This window comes from Ptychodera flava, chromosome 17, assembly GCF_041260155.1.
Source record: "Ptychodera flava strain L36383 chromosome 17, AS_Pfla_20210202, whole genome shotgun sequence".
NCBI lineage: Eukaryota > Metazoa > Hemichordata > Enteropneusta > Ptychoderidae > Ptychodera > Ptychodera flava.
This window is the reverse complement of record NC_091944.1, coordinates 6,817,501-6,841,851: the sequence shown is the minus strand read 5'-3', so window position 1 is coordinate 6,841,851 and position 24,351 is coordinate 6,817,501. Positions and strand designations below refer to the sequence as shown.

At 37.8% G+C, this 24,351-nt stretch overlaps 1 protein-coding gene across 1 annotated transcript; it reads left to right on the top strand.

Annotated features, from left to right (window-relative positions):
• The first annotated feature begins 1,352 nt into the window (after positions 1-1,352).
• On the top strand, positions 1,353-16,985 carry LOC139115276 (gamma-aminobutyric acid type B receptor subunit 2-like). The gene is made up of 17 exons (XM_070677283.1): positions 1,353-1,698; positions 1,975-2,112; positions 4,605-4,775; positions 5,029-5,130; positions 5,596-5,661; positions 6,559-6,753; positions 7,172-7,327; positions 8,044-8,166; positions 8,893-8,956; positions 9,641-9,715; positions 9,943-10,093; positions 10,432-10,573; positions 11,154-11,261; positions 11,633-11,755; positions 12,068-12,237; positions 13,017-13,176; positions 13,986-16,985. The coding sequence occupies exons 1-17, from the start codon at positions 1,438-1,440 to the stop codon at positions 14,139-14,141; spliced, it is 2,361 nt and encodes a 786-aa protein (XP_070533384.1). The 5' UTR covers positions 1,353-1,437; the 3' UTR covers positions 14,142-16,985.
• Positions 16,986-24,351: the final 7,366 nt, after the last annotated feature.

Sequence of the window (24,351 nt, the reverse complement as noted above, 5' to 3'; positions counted from 1 at the left end):
TTGTCTATTTACTATTTGGGTGATTGGCAGGTTGCTTTATCGACGTCATATGCAAAGCAGGCGTAAAACAAAAGCCTTTCAAAGATATTGACAGCTTGCTAAAGGTTACCATGAATGAGTAATGAGCCATCGCCACGTATGAATTGCGCTCTGAAGGCCCTCTTATCCGGTCAAAACGTCTTGAGGTAACCTGTCATGCAGAGAATAGGGAAGTTATCCTACATTACTCTTGTCTTGCCAGTCAGGCAGATAAGATATTTGACACGTGTACCGTCTCTACGTAGTGAATCTGTCACCACGAACGATGCCTGTAGATACAATGTTTCCCAAGGGAGGGCGTCTTAACTGAACTTGACGAAGGTAGATTGTTTGGTTTCATGATTTCATTATGACTAGTTGCCACTTTCTCTGCGAAGCTCTGACCAAATGTCACGTTTTATTTTGTGGAGCTCTGAAACGTGTACAAATTGGATGCGAGAGAGATATTCAAATGTTGGCCTTTACATTACCCATTGTTTTGAACTTAAATTTTTGCACATGTTGATGACAATATCGCGAGCAGATAGAAGCAGCCAACCATAAAAACATCGATAATATGCAATAAGAGGCGTTACAGCTGAAAGCTCAGGAGTTGAAAGGTTGGACGTCGGAAAACAAGACTTTTCAGTCGAGTTTCTTTGTTGTCAGACAGAATAACGGACAGGTCACGACTTTGCACGACATCATAAGCGTTGAAACCTCTGATTTCGTGCATACGATTGCATTCGTCCAAATCAGAATTCAGAAGAAGATGTCAAACTAAGGCAGGTTCAAAGTTTTTTACGGCGCATTCTTTACAGGGAACTTTTGTATTCTTGAATTACAACCAGAGCAACCTTGTAAACTCTGCCGGTATATTGTTATAGTTACCTACCTTTTTGTGTATACATTGTATTGTTGTTTTAGATATTGTTGATGACAATTGATGTCTCTTACTATTCTACTATAAAAACTATTCTCATAGGCTCTTACTCTGAAGTAATATCTTAAGGTCTTTCGTTGTTCTCTTCCTTCTAGTAGTTGGCAGGTAATTTTTCACACCCCATACGAAATGTGTAATTGCAACATTCAAGATAAAGTTGCGAGCTCAGAGCATTAGAAAATTATATTGGGACCTTCAAAATGTCGTGTTATAATGACGTTTGCATTGTGACTAATTCCAGACAATGAGTAACAAGTAATTGCACGGATCTGACTGTTTGAATTGGCAAAACGTCAGTGTTCCCTTTCTACATATCCGCCAGATGTGTAATCATTAGAAAGGTACAAAGAAGAGACCGCAATATTTCTTGTATCTTACTGCAACAGACCAGCAAATTGCAAGATATGTGTCCCAATATTTGTTCCTGACCCAATATTGTATCTTTCTCCTAAACAAATACTGTTCATTAGAGAAATATGACAACCATCAGAAAGTATCGATTGGTCTGCAGTCCCTATACATTTATCTTCACGTTTGTACTGACGATGGCCGTTTGCCAGGTCGAAGATCAAAATAAGACAAAACTCATTCTGGCTGGATTCGTTCCTACCCATCCAAACTCAAGTTGGTCAGCTAGTGGAATGATTCCTGCCATAGAACTGGCTTTGGATGACGTCAACAATAGATCTGATATACTTCAGGACTATGAACTGCTTTGGGAATGGAAAGACGATGAGGTAATTTTGTCTTTCAAATGTGACAGTAGTAGGAAATAATGTAAGAATAAGTCTCATACGTTATGTGGAATAGATAAACCAAACAATACGACCCTATCTCCAAACATGCAGTCTCTTGTGTTTTTAATAATATTTAAAGAATTGCCCAAGCCGGCTCAGTACTGCAGTAACTTCAAAAGCCTTTTTAATTTATAGGCCTAATGTTCTCAAACATTGAACAAAACATTTAGTCCTACCAATTAACAGTTGTTCATAACTGTTATCTTCCCCACGAAGTGTGACCCTGGACTTGCAACCTACCTGCTCTGCCAGCATGTATATAACGGTTCTCAGAAAATAATGGTTCTCGGCGGTGGTTGCTCGGTGTCGACGGTTCCCGTAGCTGCATTCTCGTGGTACTTTAACATGCTGCAGGTAAGTATAAGAGCATATAAATCGCAAATGAAATCCTTTTGTGTGCCACTGGCTATATATAAATTAGCTGACTGTTGGACAACTGTTGATATTTTTCAATGCTAAAGATATGGAACTTCCGATAAGCACAGTCACCGCTGTTACAAAGGTCTGATTTGACCGACTATCTAAATGGAAAATCAAGGACATGAGAAAACAATCACGTAAAATGATATCTCAAGAAACATACATAGAAACTGACTGACATGTATATTCCTATTTGATGGAATCTTATAAAGAACTGAATAAGGGTTCCCATTTGTTACATATAAATTCTTGACTGAAAGGAATGAAAGCGTCTACCTACTTCACGTGTGTTCAGTACTTACTCATAGGAAAGTGCCTGTGTCCCTGTGTGATAGCTCTGGAAATGGTAAAATATATCACAATGTGGCGCTTTACAGCCACACTAGACTTATTGTGAAACAAGTCGATATAGAAGGTACATTGCATTTCATTGCTCCTGATCAATGTTATATATGTTCTGATATGTCAGAGTAACGGTTGTGGAAATGGCACAAATCAAAATGTAATGAGACCAAAGTGCCAATATTGAAAAAACGATGGGTACTTCGATGAGCATCATAGTGCATTGCCCTCGTGCCAACATATTGAGTACTGCCTATGGACACATTGCGCACGTATTGGCCAGCTAAAACAGTAAGAAAGACTGTTGTTTACATTAACGCCATATTACATTTCCCTTGAACCAAACGTGCACAGGAGCATTCTAGCATGACTTAATAATGTGATTCTCCCGACGGAGACAGAGACATTGCTTGCCAAACGTATGGGTTTCCTCTAGCCGAACTGCGTTTGCGGAGACCCGTCAGCTACTTCCCTTTCTGACAATTGATGACCCTATTGCCATTTTGTGTTCGTTACGTGGACCTGGTATTTTACATTTGCCTTGAATGATGTTTAGTATTAGATCTGTTTTGGATCTGCTTTGCTTATGTTGTAGAGCGAGTAATCTAGCATCCGATGCCAATCATCAGAACATCCTATCACTCAGTTAACGTGTACGGCGTTTCGTTTGAAAAAAACAAGATGCGGTGAATTATTCACGCGATTTTTGTTCATTTTAATCATCTTTTCAAATTGATTCCCCCCCCCCATCTTCAACATTTGCCTTGAATGACGTTTGGTATTGGATCTGTTTTTGATCTTTTTTGTTTATGTTGTAGAATGAGTAATCTAGCATCCGATGTCAATCATCTGAACATCCTATCGCTCAGTTTACGTGTTCGGCGTTTCTTTTGAAAAAAAAAAGATGCGGTGAATTATTCAAGCGATTTTTGTTCATTTTAATCATCTTATCACATTGATTTCTTCCCCTCTTATCTTCAATGAACATGTGTACGTGCAGATATATCATATCCTTCGTCCATTACAAATTGAAAGCTTAACCAGCTATGACCGTCACGTGAACTGATATGTTTACCCTTCATTTATTTTGTGCTGATGACAGATCTTAATTATTACCTATTTGGTTGATATCAGATGATCTTACGATGGAGAACTAGAAGGACGAGATAAAAAGTGGCAGCGCATTAAACACTTTTATTTTAATGTTATTTTGTGAATCATTCCTAGACCAATGATAGTACGTATATTTGCTTTGAGGTTAATAAGCAGAGATACCTCAAGTGATACACCCAGTAGCATTCCGTAGCAAATGACACCAACCTCAGATTTCCAGTTTCTCATACCTTTGTCATTGTTTTAAATGCAATCGAGATAATTGCCTAAAGTTCCCAAGGGATAATTCGCAATGAATATCCTTCCAAACGAAAATTGGTTTTACCATGATTGCATTTAAGGGCTTCTCCAGACACGTTGGCAAGGCAACTAATTAACCAGTTTTACAGAAGGCGGTTTCTCAACCGCAGCTATACCATCGATTCTGACGTCTGTTCTCCAAGGACGGCCATTTTTTCATTCACCACAATGCTTGTCGACTGTCATACAAACGCAATATGTTCTCCTTATATATCTCAAAACGTTGACTGATTATTCTGTTAAAAATTTATTTATGTGTATTTACCGTGCTTCACCAATCACCGGAGGAGGGCTTTGACACTGACGTCGGCATGCATAATTCACATATGAATAATGTAAACTGAGAAACAGGGTATTACAGTATTTAGTGATAAAGCTAAGGAAACCTCAACTGTCATTTTTATGCCTGACAAATCACGCGCACATGCATATCGCACACGCATTCAACGCCATACAAACACATACATACAGTGTGTACCTTCGTAAGTACGTAACTACATACATACATACATACATACATACATACATACATACATACATACATACATACATACATACATACATACATACATACATACATACATACATACATACATACATACATACATACATACATACATACATACATACATACATAATTATATGCATTTCTACATATTTCTTGACTACAGATATCCTATGCTGCATCGTCACCTGAATTGTCCGATAAAAGCAAATATCCACTGTTTCTGAGAACCATGCAATCTGACCAAATGCAAAATGCTGCGAGAATCACGATTATGAAACACTTTGAGTGGACACATGTTGCAACGCTTTATCAGAACGAGAAGTTTTTTGCTATGGTGAGTTTTTGTGCAGTCTCTTTTGAGTTTAAAGAAAAGATTAGTCTCTTGCTGTTCAGTTCATCCTACTCGAAAGAATCCTGAACACAAGCTACTTAAAGCTGAAATTATTTCCAACCAATACTCTCTCTCTCTCTCTCTCTCTCTCTCTCTCTCTCTCTCTCTCTCTCTCTCTCTCTCTCTCTCTCTCTCTCTCTCAATGATGCAATGATGTTATTGTTTTCATAGAAGTATTGTTACGTTTTATTAAAAGGTAAACAGGGATCTGATTGAAAGATTGAAGGAAAACGACATAGATTTACTGACATCAATGGCTATAGATTATGACCCGAGAGTAGAACTTGGGATTCTAAAGGTAAGTTGTCGTAATGAATCAATCAATCAATCAATCGATTATACTTTTATGTTATTTATGAATGTTAACACATATATATATATATATATATATATATATATATATATATATTCATATTATATTTGCATTCACATTTACAGTCTCAGAGAGATATAAGTGTCTACTGCCTTATTGTAAGTTTTAAGTTCAATCAAACAGTCAATCTATCAAAGGCTGAATAGAGGGAATGGCTCAAAGTGGGATAGATACTTGGAAGGGTTATTAGTTAGAAAGTTAAGGCAGTCAAAAGATAGGAGAATGAAGTGAAAGACAGACAGACAGACAGGCAGACAGACAGGCCGGCAGGTAGGTTGGTAGGGACGGTCGTACGTACGTAAGTAGACACATATATAGGCTTAGAGACACAGATCACGTGCACATATGGGAAGATACTATGATAACATCATGTGTTTTATCTTACCTAAGGAACGTGAAAGTAGAATAATTGCTGTCCACGCTTATGAAGACTTTGGCAGGCCATTATTCTGTTTGGTAAGTAGTAGCATATAAATGCAGTCTGTTGAAAATTTTTAGAAATACTTCTGTCGTTTTCGTTTCATGCATCACATCAGACTATACGGAAGACGTGAAAATGCTATATTGCGCATGATTTTTCACCATTCTATGATAACTGAATGAAACATCTTAGGCGTACTACTAGTAGAGGTTCAGGAGACTGAATTGTGTAAAATAATTGCAATCATACCCATCTATAATCCGAATGCACTTGATCAAAATTCGTAATACAATTAAACATAAACACAAAACAGCACAGAACAGACGGTAATCACCGGTACAACAAAGTCCAATTTATGAAAGAAAGTTATATGCCAAAGACCAAGAATTGATGTCAGGCGTTTCGAAAATAGTAAGCGCATCCTGCCATCCACACGTGACACCCCCCCCCCCCCCGTATTTCAGTCTTGAAGTTGAATAGGTTGTGGTCACCAACTAGGGCCCGATATCACTAATGCCATCACCGATCATTTGTCGAAGACAGATATTGTATTTATCTACCAGCTTGTAATACCTGCCAAAAAGTGTTTAAATGAAGAGACAAGTCTTTTTTCTGGTTTAACCTTGATTTAGCAGTTTGTAATAGAGATTACAATGTATTCTTACAAAATCACCATGTGAACTGCATGTTCTTGCATATGAAATAAGATTGGAAAAGTATACCCATAAGTTGATGAGAGTGGAATATTACTGATGAGGTGTGGGAAAATGATGATACTAAAGTTGAAATCATCTGTATTGTCATATAGCCTGGTAAATTTAAATTAATCTTTTCAAGTTCACTTTGCCACTCATAAGACCAGTTTTCCTGATAGTCCTTTTCGTTAGAACGATTGTTTGTTTGTGTGCTGTTGTGTGTTGTTTGTTAATCAGGCCTATCGACTAGGTATGTACGGACCCCGTTACGCTTGGATGATACCGGGATGGTATTCGGCCGATTGGTGGAAAGAGAATGATCCAAGAGTAAATTGCACGACGTTTGAAATGGAAAAAGTAGTTGAAAGTGTGATTTTAACTGTAAGAGTACCGAACGATCTCTCGTCCAAACGCAAAGCAATCAGCGGGGAGGTAATTATGTGTGCAATTGATTTCGAAATTTTACCAAACTCAGATGATCGTCTGCTGTTTATGGATGATAAGATCCTTTTTATGGACTATCTTATTGACAATACAGACTCCGAGATCCTCGACATTCTAATAATTAACAGGATTTAGTGTAACTTTGATAACAGAACTTATCTATCCAATGTTGTACACTGCTGATAAAGAAGGTGATGATGATGATAAAGGTGATCATAATCTATTATGCAGTGATTTAAGTATGTTGATATAATTTTATTTACTTAGTTCTTTGTTTGTTTGATAATTAATATTTATGTCATATATGTTTATTTAATACTTTAATATTTATTTATTTATTAATTGAAAAAATTACTTTATTATTAAGTGTCCCTTATCTAAGCAGATATCTTCCCTTCTATCTCAGACGTTTGACGAGTATGAACAACGATACTTGAACCGCTTGCATGGTCGACCTGAGTATGCAGCATTCGATCTTCATCGGGAGCACGGCTATGGATATGACGCTGTCTGGGCTATAGCGTTGGGTCTGAACTCAAGTATTGACGACGTTTCCCGCATGGTAAGATTACGAACATCATTTCTCGGTAAAATACATTCATCAAGGGTTTGGTTGTAGATTCATTTGATCGTTGTTTTGATATTTGTGATACAAGGTTCCATTAGAGTGGAATGTGCCATGGGAAAGATATCTAATTATCATAATTTTTGCTGTTCTGCACTTGTGGGTGTTTATTTTAAAGCTCTTGGAGTAAGAATTTTCTACCGTCTTTTTTATTCGGGGATTTAGAATTATATTGTTCCCCGCAGGATAAACACATATAAGGCGGCCATTTTGAATGCCAGTAGCACATGCCGGTAAATGTTAGGTACTATTTGTTTTCTTTGTACCAAACTTTGCAAGGTGACTGCTCAATTTTGTTCTTGAGTCGGTGAGAGATTCGCTAAGGAAAGTTTTAGCAAGACTTTAAAGGCCAGGGACTTGATCCCCGGGATCAGGTTTGTTTTAGTCTATAAGAGGATTATGGAGTGTCACAGCCTTTTGTTTCCATTGAAATTGTAATCTAATAAGCAGATTTCCCTTCGAGACAATCTGACTCGGGCACAGGCCTCACTTTCGAGGAACTTACTACTTTATTTAATGTCAATTACGTTTATTATCACGTCCGGTAACATTAATAATCTAGTCCTGTTGATCTGTACGTTTGCAAAGCGGCTATCTCAGAGTTGTCAGTCACTATAGCAAGTACACAAATCCCTCTACATTCTTTCATGCAGGTAGTGAAGGATTCTAACGGAACCAGTAGACCAAAGAGGCTTGACGACTTCACTTACGGTGATTCTGAAATGAGACAAGTCTTTCACAGGTCTATACGCAGCGTCTCCTTCACTGGTGTCACGGTAAGATATATCACATGTGCCCAAAAGATTTTTTCGTTTACTGTTTATATTCTTCGGTAAATATAATGATGATATAACGGAAAATGTGTTATAAAGTGAAAAAAATCTTTCTTGAATAGGGTACATCATTTTACATTTAGGAGTAAGACTGTTTGACCAAAAAGTTCAGAATTGTGATTTATACTTGACTTTGCAGCGATAGAATTCACAACTTGCTGTCCAGGAACATGGCCAAGTTCCATATACAATAAAGACAATAAAGTGAAAGAATGTTCACTATGCGTTAAAATGGCCAGTACAGTCGGTACATGATAATACTCCTACAACTCATCAACAGTTGCACCTAAATATCAATTATACTTGTCACGGAGATGAATATCACTGTGGCGTTACAAGTACGAAACCACACTCGTTGATATGTACTAACAACGAACGGCGAAGAGAAACATGATAAAAATTATTACTGTAATTGAACTTTGCATAACAACTGATAAAGGTGATTAAGGCTTGTATATGCAAATAGAAATTTTGTTTGTGTCAAACAAAAGTAATTACATATATTCGATGTAATTGCTATTTGAAACAATTAACTAAAAGGGAATACACGCCGCAAATGTCGATTTCTATGATGTTCCTACCTGCATCAACCAGACAAAATGAACACTTCCACTCCGTTCAGCGTCCTCTAATTAATAAAGATTTCCTTTCAATACTAATTGTTTTCAGGGCCAGGTTTCGTTCAATCAGTTTGGGGACAGGATTGGAAACACAGCAATATACCAAATACAAGGTGACCCCTTAATCACAGGCACAGGCTTTTCGTACGGTGGGCGAGGGTGATGGAGAAAACATATACCATATCTTCAGTTATTACTCAAGATTTCATAGGTTTCATCGGGTGTGAATAGGAAAACAAAGGAATAAAATTAGGATGTTCTCTGCTTTGTCGTGATCTTACCTTGCTTTGGAAAGCTAACTGCAAATTTCTAATAATTATCATGCGAACGGATGTGATTTACATGTTTGAATATAAAACTTACTACCCTCTTTCTTACTAAATGTTTTCACAGTCATATTCAAAAGTTCAACAGAATGCGGAAGGAGAACCACTTTTGCGGAATCCCCGAGTTCGACATGTGAAATATGAATGATACCCCCTTGGGATCAACATTTCGCTACCACAGTGTACCAGTTAACTTCAATTAATTTTGTATAGAGCAACCAAGAAATATTTGACGGCATGAGTGAAAACACCAGTGTTTGAACAGCATCATGTACACACTAAATAGTAACCAACCATTAAAATTATACTAAAGTTGGCGTTTCATAAATGTCACATTTTAAAACACAAGAAATCCATCAGCTCTTGACTATTTCGCAGCTTTTAAATGGGACTGTGTTTGATGATAAAACACTGTGCCGATTCCACGATAGGAGCGTTCATTCATAAAAATTGATTTCATTCAATTTGCAGATGGCAAGACAATTCTTCTCGGAGGCAGTGATCAAGAAGGGAATATGAATTTGTTCAAACCATTCAAGTGGCAAGGTACGATTGGATTTCCATATTCACTGCAAAGAACTAGTAACTTCTAGAAGCCAATAAAAACTACTTTCGATACTCTTGAATGGTAGTGGTCGTTAAGTCTATGCACTCCATTTTATTCATGAAAATCAGACAAAACTTCAGAGAAGAAGGGATTCTACAGAAATGTCGGAACGTGTTTTTATGAAACACTTGATCTATTATTGTTTATATTTTCGCTTCTTCTTCAGATGATGACGCACCGAATGACGGTCACCAACATGTGTTAAGAGTCCAGTATCTCGACGACAATATCTTCTGGGCAGTGGTTGCTCTCTCCATCTTTGGAGTCGTTCTAACTTTGGCCTTACTGACATTTAATATAAAGAAAAGTGATCACGGGTATGTGACACATCTAACCATCTTTCTGGGTGAATCACATAGATAGAATACGCCCCTAGGACAAGTGTTCTGACTTTCAAACGTTGTTTTGTCATAGATGCTCATTTTGAAGCTCATGGAATAGATAAAATTTCCATCGTCTTACTGTTGCGAAAACAGAAAATCCATTTTCCCCATAAAGTTAACCCAGGGATGGAGGCCACTTTGAATTTCAAGTGTCGATAAATGTTGACATTTATATCTCTAGTGCCAACTTTTGCTTGGAGACCCCTCATTTTTATTCTTGCATTCGAAAGGTATTATTTTTGTTCGGCTTCTATTTTTGTTACCGTTTTCAGATTTGTAAAGCTATCCTCTCCACGTATGAATAACATGACATTGTTTGGCGCACTGCTTGTAAATCTATCAGTCATTTTGGGTGTCATACATGACTGCAGTTACCTCGGTGTCAATGTCAGTCTGCGAACCATCTTCTGTGTGGTAGGTAACATTGTCTTCTCCGTTCCTGCTATCAATTTAATTGCTGACACAATGAAAACAAGTGGATAAACAACTCTTGATGTGAACTTAAAGGGTTTTTTAATAGGACAAGCCTTAGCCCTAACGGCTCCAAAGATTAATTTGGATTCCTCAGAAACTCTGTGTGCTGTGAAATCCAAATCCATGGGAAGTAGTATATAGCTAATGATAAATGTTCATGTGGCTTGACCCATCCCTTCTGTACATTGTTCCTTCTCGTATGCACAAAGGTAAAAAAAAGTCTAAAAGGTATAAATGTCAAAATCAGCACTGAGATGTAAAGTGTTGTATGAGTATTGGTCAATAAGTTCCCCGACAGCGATAGATATGATTTCTTGCCAAATCGTCAATTTAACGAACGTTAAATTATGGTCATTTATATTACGCAATATTGTTAGATCCGAGACAAAATTAAAGTCCACACACATTATATTCGACAGACATCCATGGAGATGTCGAATATAAAGGAAGCACCACACTTGAGAGAAAAATACTGCATGCATACCAACATATTTTTTTTGCTTACCGCCATTACTCACAGAGCACAAACTGGCTCTTATCGACCGGTTTCTCACTGTCATTTGGTGCTATGTTCGCAAAGACATGGAGAGTGCACAGGATCGTTACTAGACTACATCCAATGAATGAGGTAACAAAAAAATCATCTCGCAGATTTAATTTTTTATGACAGTTCAAAATGCGTATTGTTTAGCGTCCGTCGTTTCAAGTGCGTTTCGATAACGACTAGTTCTCTAGGTTCATTAATTACCGACTATGACTATGTTTGCTTTGGAGATCTAATCTTCGAGCTAAAAAACAGCAGTTTTGGTATTCAAAGGCCTGTCGAAGACACTGGAAAAGGGAAAATATTAGAACTTTCCCTTCTGGCTGTATATACTGGGTCCGGTACCATTCAAGGTTTACTTATAACTTTTCCAACTGTGAACAAAAACAAAATTCTACATGTTGTTTTAATCCCCGGTTCACGTGGCCTCTACTATTTCTTTTTCGTTCCAACAGCAAATGCAAGACAAACACTTGATAATTTTTGTCATCTGCTTGGCACTGGTCGATGTTGCTCTGTTCACAGCATGGCAACTTGTTGATCCCTGTCAATCGCAGACAAAAATCTTCCTTGTTGAGGTAGGAATATGGATTTTCTGAGCAATCAATGTCAAGAAATTTGAATGATAATGTCATGCTTACATCTTATTCTGATATCAAGACTCTTATGGTCTACGATAAAATTCGAACCTGCCTGCGGGAGATAAAAACACATGTTATGAGCAGATTAAGTAAAGACTTTTATCCTCTGTTCAGAATAAGTATTTTTATCTCCCGCAGGCGGGTTTGTGTTTTATTTTATTAATGTCTTCACACGTAACAGTTTTATTCGTCGTTTGGTGGGTTGCATCCTTTCATGGCGTATATGTGACCTTCTAAAGTCCGTTTCAGATTTCTAAAAATTCCATCAAGACCGTTACACAACGCTATGAGTGCGCGTCGACATTCAACTGGTGGTGGAGCGGCGCTCTCATAGTTCAGAAGGGCCTGTTGCTTTTGTTTGGGTGTTTCCTGGCCTACGAAGTTAGAAACGTGAAAGTTAATGGTCTGAACGATTCAAGGTAAGCGCCCCCTGTTCCGTTTTTCTTATAGCTGCATCCGATTACTATATATGTGTGTACTGTGTCTGTGTGTCGTGTGCTCCACGCACACTGTGTTGCTCGGTCGAACACAGAATTGTAACATCTAAGTCGGTTACTGTGACCAACTCTTTTGGGTTGGAAGCTTGGCCGACTGGTTTTGTTTGAGGCCTAGCAGCTAGGCGATGTTGCCGTGAGTGTGTGGGGGTTCGAATCCCGTTTGGGTTATAGTAAAAATTTATATTTCTATAGTAGGAACATCAGTGGTGGCGCAACAGGGCAGGTAAATCATTGATAATTAAGATAAAATAACATAGACAGTAAAGGAGTGCTCGTCCACTGTACTCTCTTCGGAAAGCGCATATATAGTTCTCATATTTTCTGTGAATGGGCAACGAAGGGAGCGGATAACAGGACTTTTGAAATCTGCGTATCGGCTCGGAAAGGGGTAATATACTACCACATCTAAAAACTCTTAAGTTTATGCTCCACATAATTTTTTTGCAGCTGTACTGCAGGTACTTAAACAGGTTCAAGATTATCATCAATTTCGATAGCTTGTGTTTCGTTTGTTCACTTATTTGTTCGTTTTTTTTCTTGTGTGTTTGTTTGTTTGTTTTTTGTTTGATTGTTTGTTTGTTTGTTTGTTTGTTTGTTTATTGTTTGTTGGCGATGGAAGGACTGGGAAAACCTATGCATGCTAGAGATTATAAACAATGTTATGGTACACTTTGATGAATTCATAAACATTTTTTTCACAGGCAAATTGGAATTTCCATTTATAACATTCTCATAAGCAGCATAATTGGAGTCGCTGTAAAACTGACCCTTACCGACAAACCCTCACTCCAACACGTCATGATTGATCTGCTAGTGTTTTTCTGCATCGTCTCTACTCTCAGTATGATGTTCATACCAAAGGTATGTTTTTTTATGATGTGCACAGCAAAGCCCTAAGACGCCCTACATACATTTGAAAATTTTAGTCCCTGTATCCGCGTTAAAGTCACAGAAAATGTTCATGTAAGCGGCTAACTGAGGGCCTTACAGGAAATGAATATATTCATTTCGCAGCGACACTTATGTTCGATACGGTTCTATTACAAATCATTCAGGCGATGTATTGTCAAGGAAGAATTGTTAGCGGTAACATTCGACATGAAGGAGAACACAGACAACTCCCTTGCTTTCGGTAATGTTTTCAGTATTTTTGTACACGCAATAAAAAGAATATCGATCATTTCCTTCTTTAAAAACGCAATACTTGTCAACACAAAGCACGGTATGAAATTTTGAATTTTATTGTTGTTAAATAGATTATGGTCCGGACTTAATTCTTGTACGAAGAAAAATGTCAACAATAACACCATATACTATTACATACGCAATGACCATATCGATGAGTCGTTCACTGAGCATTTAAACATAATTTTACGTGTTTTTTAAGAACTTGTATTTAACGGGGGGGGGAAAGGCGGATAAAATACGAAAGATTACAGCAAAGTGATGTAGCGTTATATTAAACATAAGCATTGAACAGTACGCTCTTGAGATTTCTTTCGTCATAAGAAGCTAATGTAAACTTAAATACGGCTTTCTGTGATTTATATATTTATTATGACATTAAACCAATGTTTCAGCATGTGCGCGCATAAAATTCCAATGATTAACCTGTATGTTCCAAACACACACACTGACAGAAGAACGTTTTTCACTTCACGTTCCTTCAGATATTCGCCGTATTAAAAGATACATCTGGAGCTGATTATCAGAACAAGCGAAACGCGGAGAGAGCGTCTCTCTCAATAGGGCCGATTATGAATGATGTGAGCTCGACTCAACGCGAAAGAGGATCCGATGGTACAGTGGACACAAACGCGATGTGATCTTGTGCTTTTACTCCGAACGAGGGCGTTCTGGCTCTATTGACTCCTGGCTGGATGTTTGCACATCCAGGACATTACGGGAAAGCTCATTAACTTAGGAATACCCTACTTTCTTACTTAGTTATCAGAGGATCAATTTCACAGAAATGTCTTTCCTACAATTGCACTACAATGGCACCAGCTATATAAGATAAACATAACAATGGAACATTCACACCTTGGGGGATTAAAAGTCTTCTGTTTTTCACCCGAGTTGGTCAGGCAAGGACTCGGGTTTCAGGTACAATGCACGTTAATGTAGTCTTTCCCTAATGTGATGTACGTATTTGGTGAACTTTCTTCATCAATTATATAACCTTTTAAACTATGTAAAAATAATCGGAAATACACCATTACTAATAAATTACCGTTACTGATAAATACGGGAGACTTTGACGCAATACATGTAATTTATATTCTTCGGCAAAATGTGTCCTGTTGTATTTCAATGTCAAACAATGATTGGCAAGTTATCAAAAATATTACCCGCTGTGGTCCCTTCCTTATATATTCATGTCTGGACAGAAAGATTAATAGATAAATCGTTTTCAAACATTGACACAGTATATTATACGCACTAACTTCAGCGACAACTAGGACACTGAGTACTGGGACATGATTATGAAAGCAGAAAGTGAAACTCTTGTTTATAACGCAAAATGAAAATACTGGAAATAAATCAAAGGTTATTACTAATGAGCTTTAAACAAACCTCCATAGTCCTGAATTATAGTAAATTTTCCATACAGTGACCTAGGCAATGAAGAAGAGCAAGACTTATTTTCAATTAGTTTACGCTACAGTTCATATAATTGGCTTAATTTGCGATCAATACAGTCAAAGTGATTATCAGGACTAAACACTAAAGAAACACATACGACAGAAACAGACATCAAGATGAAGACAGACAAGCACATATAAAAAGGCAAAAGGACAGAGAGGCGTATCTCAGCCTGAGCTTGCATATTCTCATTTGTCAAGAAAACGCAACAAAGTATTTGTTTTCCTATCACCATCAACCATATTGTAATGCTCAGTTACTTCGTTTTAATTTTCACTGACCATTGTTGAACTCTACGAACATTTTGTTTTTATCGTTATTACCGTAACGCCCTCAAAGGCGATTTATTCGCAAAAGTTTGTGACGCGCACTTACTATGAGGCATGTTTTTTAATTCTGAGAAATGAATCATAATAAGTTCATGTAGTCAATTTTTCTGTCATGTAATTGATTAATCTACCTTATAGGTACCATCAGCATCTTTCGATTGTAATGTGGCCTGTAATACGCAATACAAGTAAGTAGGGCCTAAAGGCATTCCTTGAGATAGCAATCTGCATTCACATAATTAGTAAACGACCGGTGCACATCACGGAGGTATTGTAATTTTCAACGACTGTCCTTCATGGACATATAAGCGATGACCTCATAGTCTCTATCTCCCAGACTGTTCTGAAGGGCACTTATCTGGCCACCCCTTCATAGTCTGGGGAATTTCCATTCAAAAATCTCCGAAATTCAAGTTGCTGCAATACGGACAGAAGCGATGCATCCTGGGAACAACTTATCTGTAACGTAATAATGGTGTTTAATGCAAAGTCAAGAGAATATCAAGAATATTTCAAGAAGAAATATTACTAAAATGGAGCAATGGAAAAAGCGCAATTATTTGCACAGGTTAGCAAATTTGCTCGGTCGATATACAAATCACCCATTCCTTTTTCCATGCTGCTGTACATGTGTTGATTTCGAACATTCCGTTTCATAATTTTAATATTGTGCAAAATATCTACATGACATTTTCATATAAGTTCGCAATGAAAATGATTGATATTACTGTTTCATGCTGCCTTTTTGTGTAAATAATTTCACTGTAGACAGTCAACTAGGGAGTTGCTAGAAGCCACGTCGGTCACTGGCAGTCTCAGACCAATACTTCAACTTCAAGGCTTAGACGTGCAGCTCGAGTACACAATTTTAGATATTACGATTCACTGTTCTGTTCTGTAAATAAATATGGCATTGGCCTTTTTGAGCACACTTATGCTTGTGTTTTATCCTGGCCTGCAAACATGCCTTCCATTATTATGTATACTGTAGAGAGTGATGCACTATCCGATATTTTCGGCAACAATATCCCAAGCAACTTAGATTTCTCGGACGTAAAAACCTGCCACCATACTGACTCTAAACTAATATTGTTAATTTCTGATGGATGAACATTTATTGTTTGTGAACAGAACTATCGGTACATGTGCATTTAAGGGCCGACGCACTTTACAATGCAATTACGACCTCCCGTTTAAACACAACACACCGCTTAATTTATTGAACTGACCGAACACGGTGACCATCAACTGATTATCAAACAATGACACACACGAGTCTCTTCCTGCATCGTGTCTATATGCTGCCAAATGAGGAAAGTCGTGTATATCGTTGTGTACGTTCTAGCACCTTAACAATTGGAGCCTTCACACCCTGAGCAGCTGTACTTAATGCATGCCACCATACGAGTGCAAATCGGTGCTCTGATTTAAATAGGAACATCTGGGGAGTTAGCGGGCCGTGTAAACGATGCTTCCATAGTTACCCGGTCCGGTAGAGCCCGTCGACGAATTTAACGTCAAAGTAGACGCTTAACGCTAGATGTAAAATATCCATGCGTGCACTGCTATTTTGATTTTGGTTAAAGTCCGTTTGATGCTAGTCGATAAAGATGAATTTTGGAGAATACCCTGCGTATAACTAAATGTCTTTTAGTGTATATGTGAAGAGGCATGTAATAAAAATATTATTATCTGATAACATGGGTTTATGTGTCGTCATAGTAAGAGAAAATTTGCCCTTCTGCCGTCGGGCAAATTATCACAAGCTGACTGGCTTTTGAAACTTATACAGAACGAACTGAGACATTCCAATGTTTATTGAGAAATTCGTGTCATTAAATCAGCACGTTCAGAGGCTTAATTAAAGGTGAATTCCTTAGATATGCTCGCACATGCAACAACAACGTGGACTTCACAAAAAAGGTCAATTTCGTTACCCGAAATATCTACAAGATTACAGAAACAGAGTCAATGACACTTGGCTTACATTTGATTCTATCTTGTAGGCCAGAGTGAGAATTACTTAAGTTTAAGTTTACCCCCGGCAACATACATACCAAATTTCAAAACGACGAGCGATGTCAGAGAAAATGTTTTTTGAACAAAAATTGGAAAAAAACTACCCCAAAAGTACAAATATGCAAATTAAACCAGAATTTCCATAATTCTGACAGTGGTCAATCCTACGATCATACATACCTGGCAATGGGACGACCGCTTTCAGAAAATATTTTTGGAAAAAATGTGAGACAACCATAAAGATCCTGCATACCAAGTTTCAACCAACTCTAGCTTGTGGTTACAGAGTTTTAGCAATTTGCAGGATTTTCCCTGTTTACCTCATTTGCATATTTTTGACACTGACATGTACATTTGAAAAAATTACATCTATATTCCTGGATGCCACTGTACATCAAATACAAAGATATTCAATGCTGAGGTTTTGGAGTTTTTGATGAGGACGGGCGGAAACATTATAGTGAGTCGACAAACGAGGTTTCATGATAACAGGAAACATGGCGAGACACTGGTGAATCTATAGTGCTTTGACCCTGGTCATGTGATCTGGGTCTCAGGTTATGATTGAATGATTCGTTTTAATGGTGTTTTAGTGATTCGTCTTAATGGTGTTTCGGAACCAAAGTTGGGGTCCTTTTATCAGTCGCTCGAATGGTTTTAGTTTTCCAAAATGTTTAGTTTGATGGTTGCCATTGTTCATTAAAGAGGGACGCCAGAATCGTTACGTTGTGTTCTGACCTGTTGAATGGTTTATTGCTGAGATCGTTCGTGTTCTTTTGTTTCTCGGGTTGAATTTTTGCTTGAACGAGGATGTATTTGATGTTATCATCCTCTTGTATGCGAGTATTTGTCCTCCCAATTATTTTTCAAGCTTCTAAATAAGCATTGTTTGATAAGGCTTGTTTTGATATGCGGACTGTAGGCCATTGTATAGACAAGTTTTGTCTAAACGTCATTCCTCATATCTTTGCTGACGAGGTTTTCCTGGCGTTTTATGTTAACTTCCTTCCTGATACGAGATATTCCTGTTTTAGCTCAGATTTAGAACATGTATGTATGTATGTATGTATGTATGTATGTATGTATGTATGTATGTATGTATGTATGTATGTATGTATGTATGTATGTATGTATGTATGTATGTATGTATGTATGTATGTATGTATGTATGTATGTATGTATGTATGTATGTATGTATGTATGTATGTATGTATGTATGTATGTATGTATGTATGTATGTATGTACTTACGACTTCAAGGTACACATTTTAGCTTAAATTTGAACATAAATCCCCCCTACTCTCTAAACCCTTGCGGCGAGGCAGCCGTTCTGGAAGAATCCTTTTGGACGTAGATGATAATGCGTATAATGATGTAAAGCAAACATGAAAATACAAAATAACACATTCAGGTGGTTTAAGCTGAGTTTGACGGAGTTCTGTGGCCGCAAGTGCATTCGGGAGTACTGCGACATTCACAACTTCAAGGTCAAGAGGGGGTCGTGCACGAAGCCGTGCTATGTCTGTGGGAAGGGGATGACAAACAAACTGTCTGTTGAGGGATGTGCGACTACAAAAATGTGTTTATGATGCTGCTGCACCAAGAACACTGAGGGACTTTGCGAGAAAACAGCTGGAAGGGCATAAAAACGATGTTTAGTCAGGTGACGGACATTTTATTTCCCTTTAAGGGTTGGTAGTAAAGGCGTAAAGTGAAGGAGGTGGTGCATAGATATAGTTTATGGCGAAAGCAGAGGAACTTTGCTGGGAACAGAGAGGAGGCTATAAAAACGGCGTTTACTCACGAGACGGACATTTTATCTCCATTAGAAGTGGTGGTGAAGGCGTAAAGTTAAGGAGGTGGTGCATAGATACAGTTATGGCTAACTCGGTGCTCGAGGTTCGGGATCTGAACTGCCACCACTCACTTCATGCAGTTAAGAACTACCATGTTTTGGTGTTCGGCATTATTAAGTTAGGATTATTGGAACAGTTTTTGAATGCCCGACTTCAGACATTAACAGAAAAAAAAATTTTCGACCCCACTTTAATTGGGAGCGAAAACGTTTCCGAATGTCGAACTTTTATAGGGTATCGTCTCACATGGAAATTATCGCCAGAAGCAGGCTTAGCTTTTCTCGTATCCGGTCGGAATAAGTTAGGATGTGGATCAATTTTGAATAATGGACTTTATCGCATATGGACAGACGTGTAAAGCATCTTGCAAAAGACGTAATTTTTATGCATACTTTCATGCTTTAAACGTAAAATGAACATTTGTGTAAATTATGTTTTGGGTAGAAAACTAACATACCTAGAATAATATTTTGTGTGCATACGTATGACATTGCGGTCGAAAATGATCACGAACGTCCCAGGGCGTGTCTGGGCTACTAAGCGTCGTCACAGCCAGAACTCTATCATAAAAGGTTATACAATTCGTGTACCTTTAATCATAACCAATAAAAGCTTCCATTGTTGTTTTGTATTCAGTGGTTTCTATACGTATGACATTTGTATCGCTATGTAATTGATTACTTATCGAGCACCGATGAGCACAAAGGTAACTTGGTCGCTAAGATCCGGGTCAGTGTCGTAAAGATATATCATCATATTAAACATACGCTCCTTGCTCTCGTCCGTGAACAAAACTCGACATATTAAACTCTACGACTAACAGACATGCAAATCTAGTACGGCACACATTCAGCAACAAAATACTGTTAATCTCATCCGTCTCTCTGCACTCTTCCTTAATGAAATACCTTTATCATAATGTATATCGGTCAAATGTAAACGTAACTGGTTGTGCGTTGTACATACGCATGCCGTTAGCACCGCCTTCATTCACGACATCGTATCGGATATGTTGCTTTGAATTCGTCTAGTTACCTAACGCTGTATCGATGGTCCATGGTCAAAACGCCCTTCAAAGGCCAACACGATTATGATTTAATTTCTCGCAGAGAGAAAGATATATATATAGAGAGAGAGAGGGGGGGACAAGGGTGGAGTGACTGTGGTATCAGACCTTACGTTTAGTAGACTGACCAGAAATGTAGCAAACAATGATAAACTTTTAATTCTTTGCAAAAAGCTGAGCTCGTAACCCTACTGAAGTATATATTTACTTAAAGATCAGATGTCAAATGTTTTCATTTATATTTTACAACCATTGCTTGATGCACAAGGATCATGTGACAATAAAGTTACATGACAAAATTATTATTTTCTTTCCTTGAACAACGCTGCTGTGCTGTTACGTAAACTCTCGCAAAGTGTCTGCGATACTTATATGGCACCTAGGTCATTTCCATGACGTACCGCAATACACTGGTGTCATTGACAGCGTTTGTTATGGGCCTAGCTTCAATTGTAATGTAAACACCTTGACCACTGCCATTCGCAACATACATTACTATTTATCAGCCGTTCTATGACCAGCCAAAGCTCACAAATTTACCGTCAAACAATTCTTCGAGGTAAACAAAAAGAACATTGAAAGATATGTACAAGACAGGCCAACTGCCATCATCTTATCGTAGAATAAATACTTCCATTATCGATCAAATAATATATAAGCAGAAACAACAAGGTAATTTTGCAAAGGAATGTCTTGCCGATAGTGTACAAATTGATGAATAATGAACATACATGTGTTAATCAAAATCGTATGAGAACTGAATATCATTCAAAAGAACTGTTTGTACATTTTTACATGGCAACGAGACTCCTATTTGGAAAAGTGAATTCCTATTTTCAAGGGTTCTTTCAGCTTGCCAGGTCTTTTCTACCTGCCAGAATGCAAGAACAACTAAACTGCCTTTCAGGTGTATGAACACCAGTGAAATTTGAATCGACTTAGAGCGTAGCGATGAATTGAATGTCCAATTGGACTGAACTGTTTTTAATTGCATCAGTCTATCATTTTCGATACCCTGGAGAATCGGGTGAAGTCATCCTATAATTACTCTTGTCTTGTCAGTCAGACAGATAAGATATTTAACATGTTTACCGTCTCTCCGTAGTAAACCTGTCACCGTGAACAATACCTTTAGATGTAACATTTTCTAAGGGAGGGCGTCTTAACTAAATGAAGGTAGTTTATGGGTTGTAGAGGGGTCCTGTTCAGTATGATGACTTCATTGTGACTCGTTGCAACCTTCTCCGAAAAGTCCTGAACGAATATTTCATTTTCTTTATTGAATATTTTATGGAGCTCTGAAACGTTCCCCAGTGGACCCTGGAGAGATATTCAAATTTTGGCCTTTAAATTACCCATTGTTCTGAACTTAAATATTTACACATGTTGATGATAATATCATGAGCAGACAAAGGCAGCCAACCATAAAAAATACCGATGACATGCCATTTAGGGCGTTACAGATGAAAGCTCAAGAGGTGGAATGTTGTTTGGAATATAAACACTATATTTCACAGTCTACAGTTTCTTCATTTTCCAGGATAACGGAAAAGCATGGCAGCAGAGCACATACATCATAAACACTGAAACCGCTGATATCTTACATTCGTTTGCATTTTCCAAATTGTTATTCAGAAGAAGACGTCAAGCTAGGGTGAGCTCAAAGTTTTCTTTTCAGCACTTTCTTTCAAGGGAACTTGTGTATTCTTTTATTAACCTAAACCAGTACAACCTTGTAAACTCTGCTGACATTTCATGGGGTTGTGTATCGAGTTTGTAGATTCTATAGATATTGTCGATGAGAACTGATGTCTTTTACTGTCGCCACTATAAAAATTATTCTCATCGGCTCTTACTCTTGAGTGTTTTAAAGGTCTTCACTGTTCTACTCTTGCTTGTAGTTAGCAATTAATATTTCTCACCTTATAGGAATTTGTAAACTGTGTTTTATACAATACTTGAGAAACATTCGATATACAGTTACGACCACAGAGCATTAAAAACTATATAATAAAAACCTAAAATTGTCACGCTAATATGGCATTACAGTCATATTTTCTATTGTCACTAATTGCAGACAATGAGTAACAAGTAATACTAGGGAACTGACTTGTCTTAATTGGCAAATTGTTACCGTTCCCTTTCCGTATATTCGCAAGATATGTAATCATTACAGTTGTACCTATGAGAGACAATAATATTTCATGTAAGTTACTGCAATTGACCGGGAAAGCATTACAATTACGATTTATGTTTAAATATATGTAGCTGACCCGATATCTTGTCATTCTCCTTAAAAGAAACTTCTCACAATCAAAGAAATATGACAGTCATCGAAAAGTATCGATTGATCTCCAGTCCCTATGCATTTATGCTTACGTTTGTACTGACGATGGATGTTTGCCAGATCGAAGGTCACAAAACGACAAAACTCATTCTTGCTGGATTCGTTCCTGCCCATCCAAACTCAAGTTGGTCGGGTGGTGGAATGATTCCCGCCATAGAACTGGCTTTGGATGACGTCAACAATAGATCTGATATACTTCAGGACTATGACCTGCTATGGGAATGGAAAGACGATGAGGTAAGCCCCTTAAAATCTGACAGTAAGGCGACTGTTTAAAGATTAGTTACATAAATTAGCATGTGTGCTATTTATTGATGAAAGGTGGATAGATAAATCGAATGATATGACGTCATGTCCAAAAATGCTGTTCCTTATGGTTTTTAATTACAGAAATCTAAGCGAATTGCCTCAGCCGGCTGAGTATAGCACTGACTTTAAAAGCCTTTCCATTTGTGTAATATTCTGAAACCTTTAACAAAACATATTGTGGTCTTCAAAGTTATTCATTACTGTTATCTTTCCCATGAAGTGTGACGCTGGACGTGCAACCTATCTGCTCTGCGAGCACATATATAACGGCACTCAGAAGATAATGGTTCTCGGCGGTGGTTGTTCGGTGTCGACGGTTCCCGTAGGTGCATTCTCGTGGTACTTTAACATGCTCCAGGTACGTATGAGCGAATGCCAATCTAAAATAAAATACTTTTAGTGTCACTGGCTATACATTGGTTGATTGTAGGACAGCTATTGATATTTTTCAATGCCAGGGTTTTTGAATTCCGCTTATATTAGCATCCAATAGAACAGTCCCCAGTTTTAAAAAAGTCTGATTAGACCGACGATTTGCATGCAAAAAGGACATGAGAAAACATTCCCGTAAAATTGTTATCTCTAAAGAGTACATGAAAATTGACTGGCATACATATTTCTGTTTGATGAAATCTTATGTAGAACTGAATATCGGTTCGCGTTTGTTAAGTAACTATTAACACGATTGGAACTAATTTGGGAGAATCAGATATTTATATTTCTCAAATTTCTCAAAACAGTTGGGGTGCCCTATAGCTGAATGTTGCAATGTTACAAATTACAAATAAAAAGTGCATTACTTAATGAGAAAAGTAGATGAGCTTACATTTGCAGCTTAAACCGGAATCAGTTCACTATCAAATCATCCCAAATTAGCTCCAATCGTGTTAATTCTTGACTGAAAGGAATGAAAGTAAAGTGGCTACCTACTTCACGTGAGTTCTGTACGTAATCATTAGAGAGTGTCTGCGTGATAGCTCTTGAAATTTTAAACATATAAGAATGTGGCACTTTACAGCCATACTGGATTTTATCGTGAAACAAACTGACTTACAGGGATACATTGCAGTTAATTGTTCTCTATCAATGTTAGCCACATTTGTTCTGATATATTCGAGTAACGGCTGCGGAAATGTCACAAATGTCACAAATCAAAACGTTATTAGACCAAGCCGTCAAAATTGGCAAAACGATGGTTACGCAAATGAGCATCATAGTAGATTACTCTTGCGTCTAGTTTCACCTTAGTCAGTGCCGGCGTATCAGAGTACTGCCTAAGCACATGTTTTGCCAGGGTAAAAAAGTGAAAAGACGGATGTTAACATGAACGCTATACATTTCCCTTGAGCCAAATGTGCACAGCAACATTCTAGCAAGACTTGGTAATATACATTATCTCACTGAAATACTGCTCGCCAAGCGTATGGGTTGCTTCTGAGCGGACTGCGTCTGCAGGGATCAATC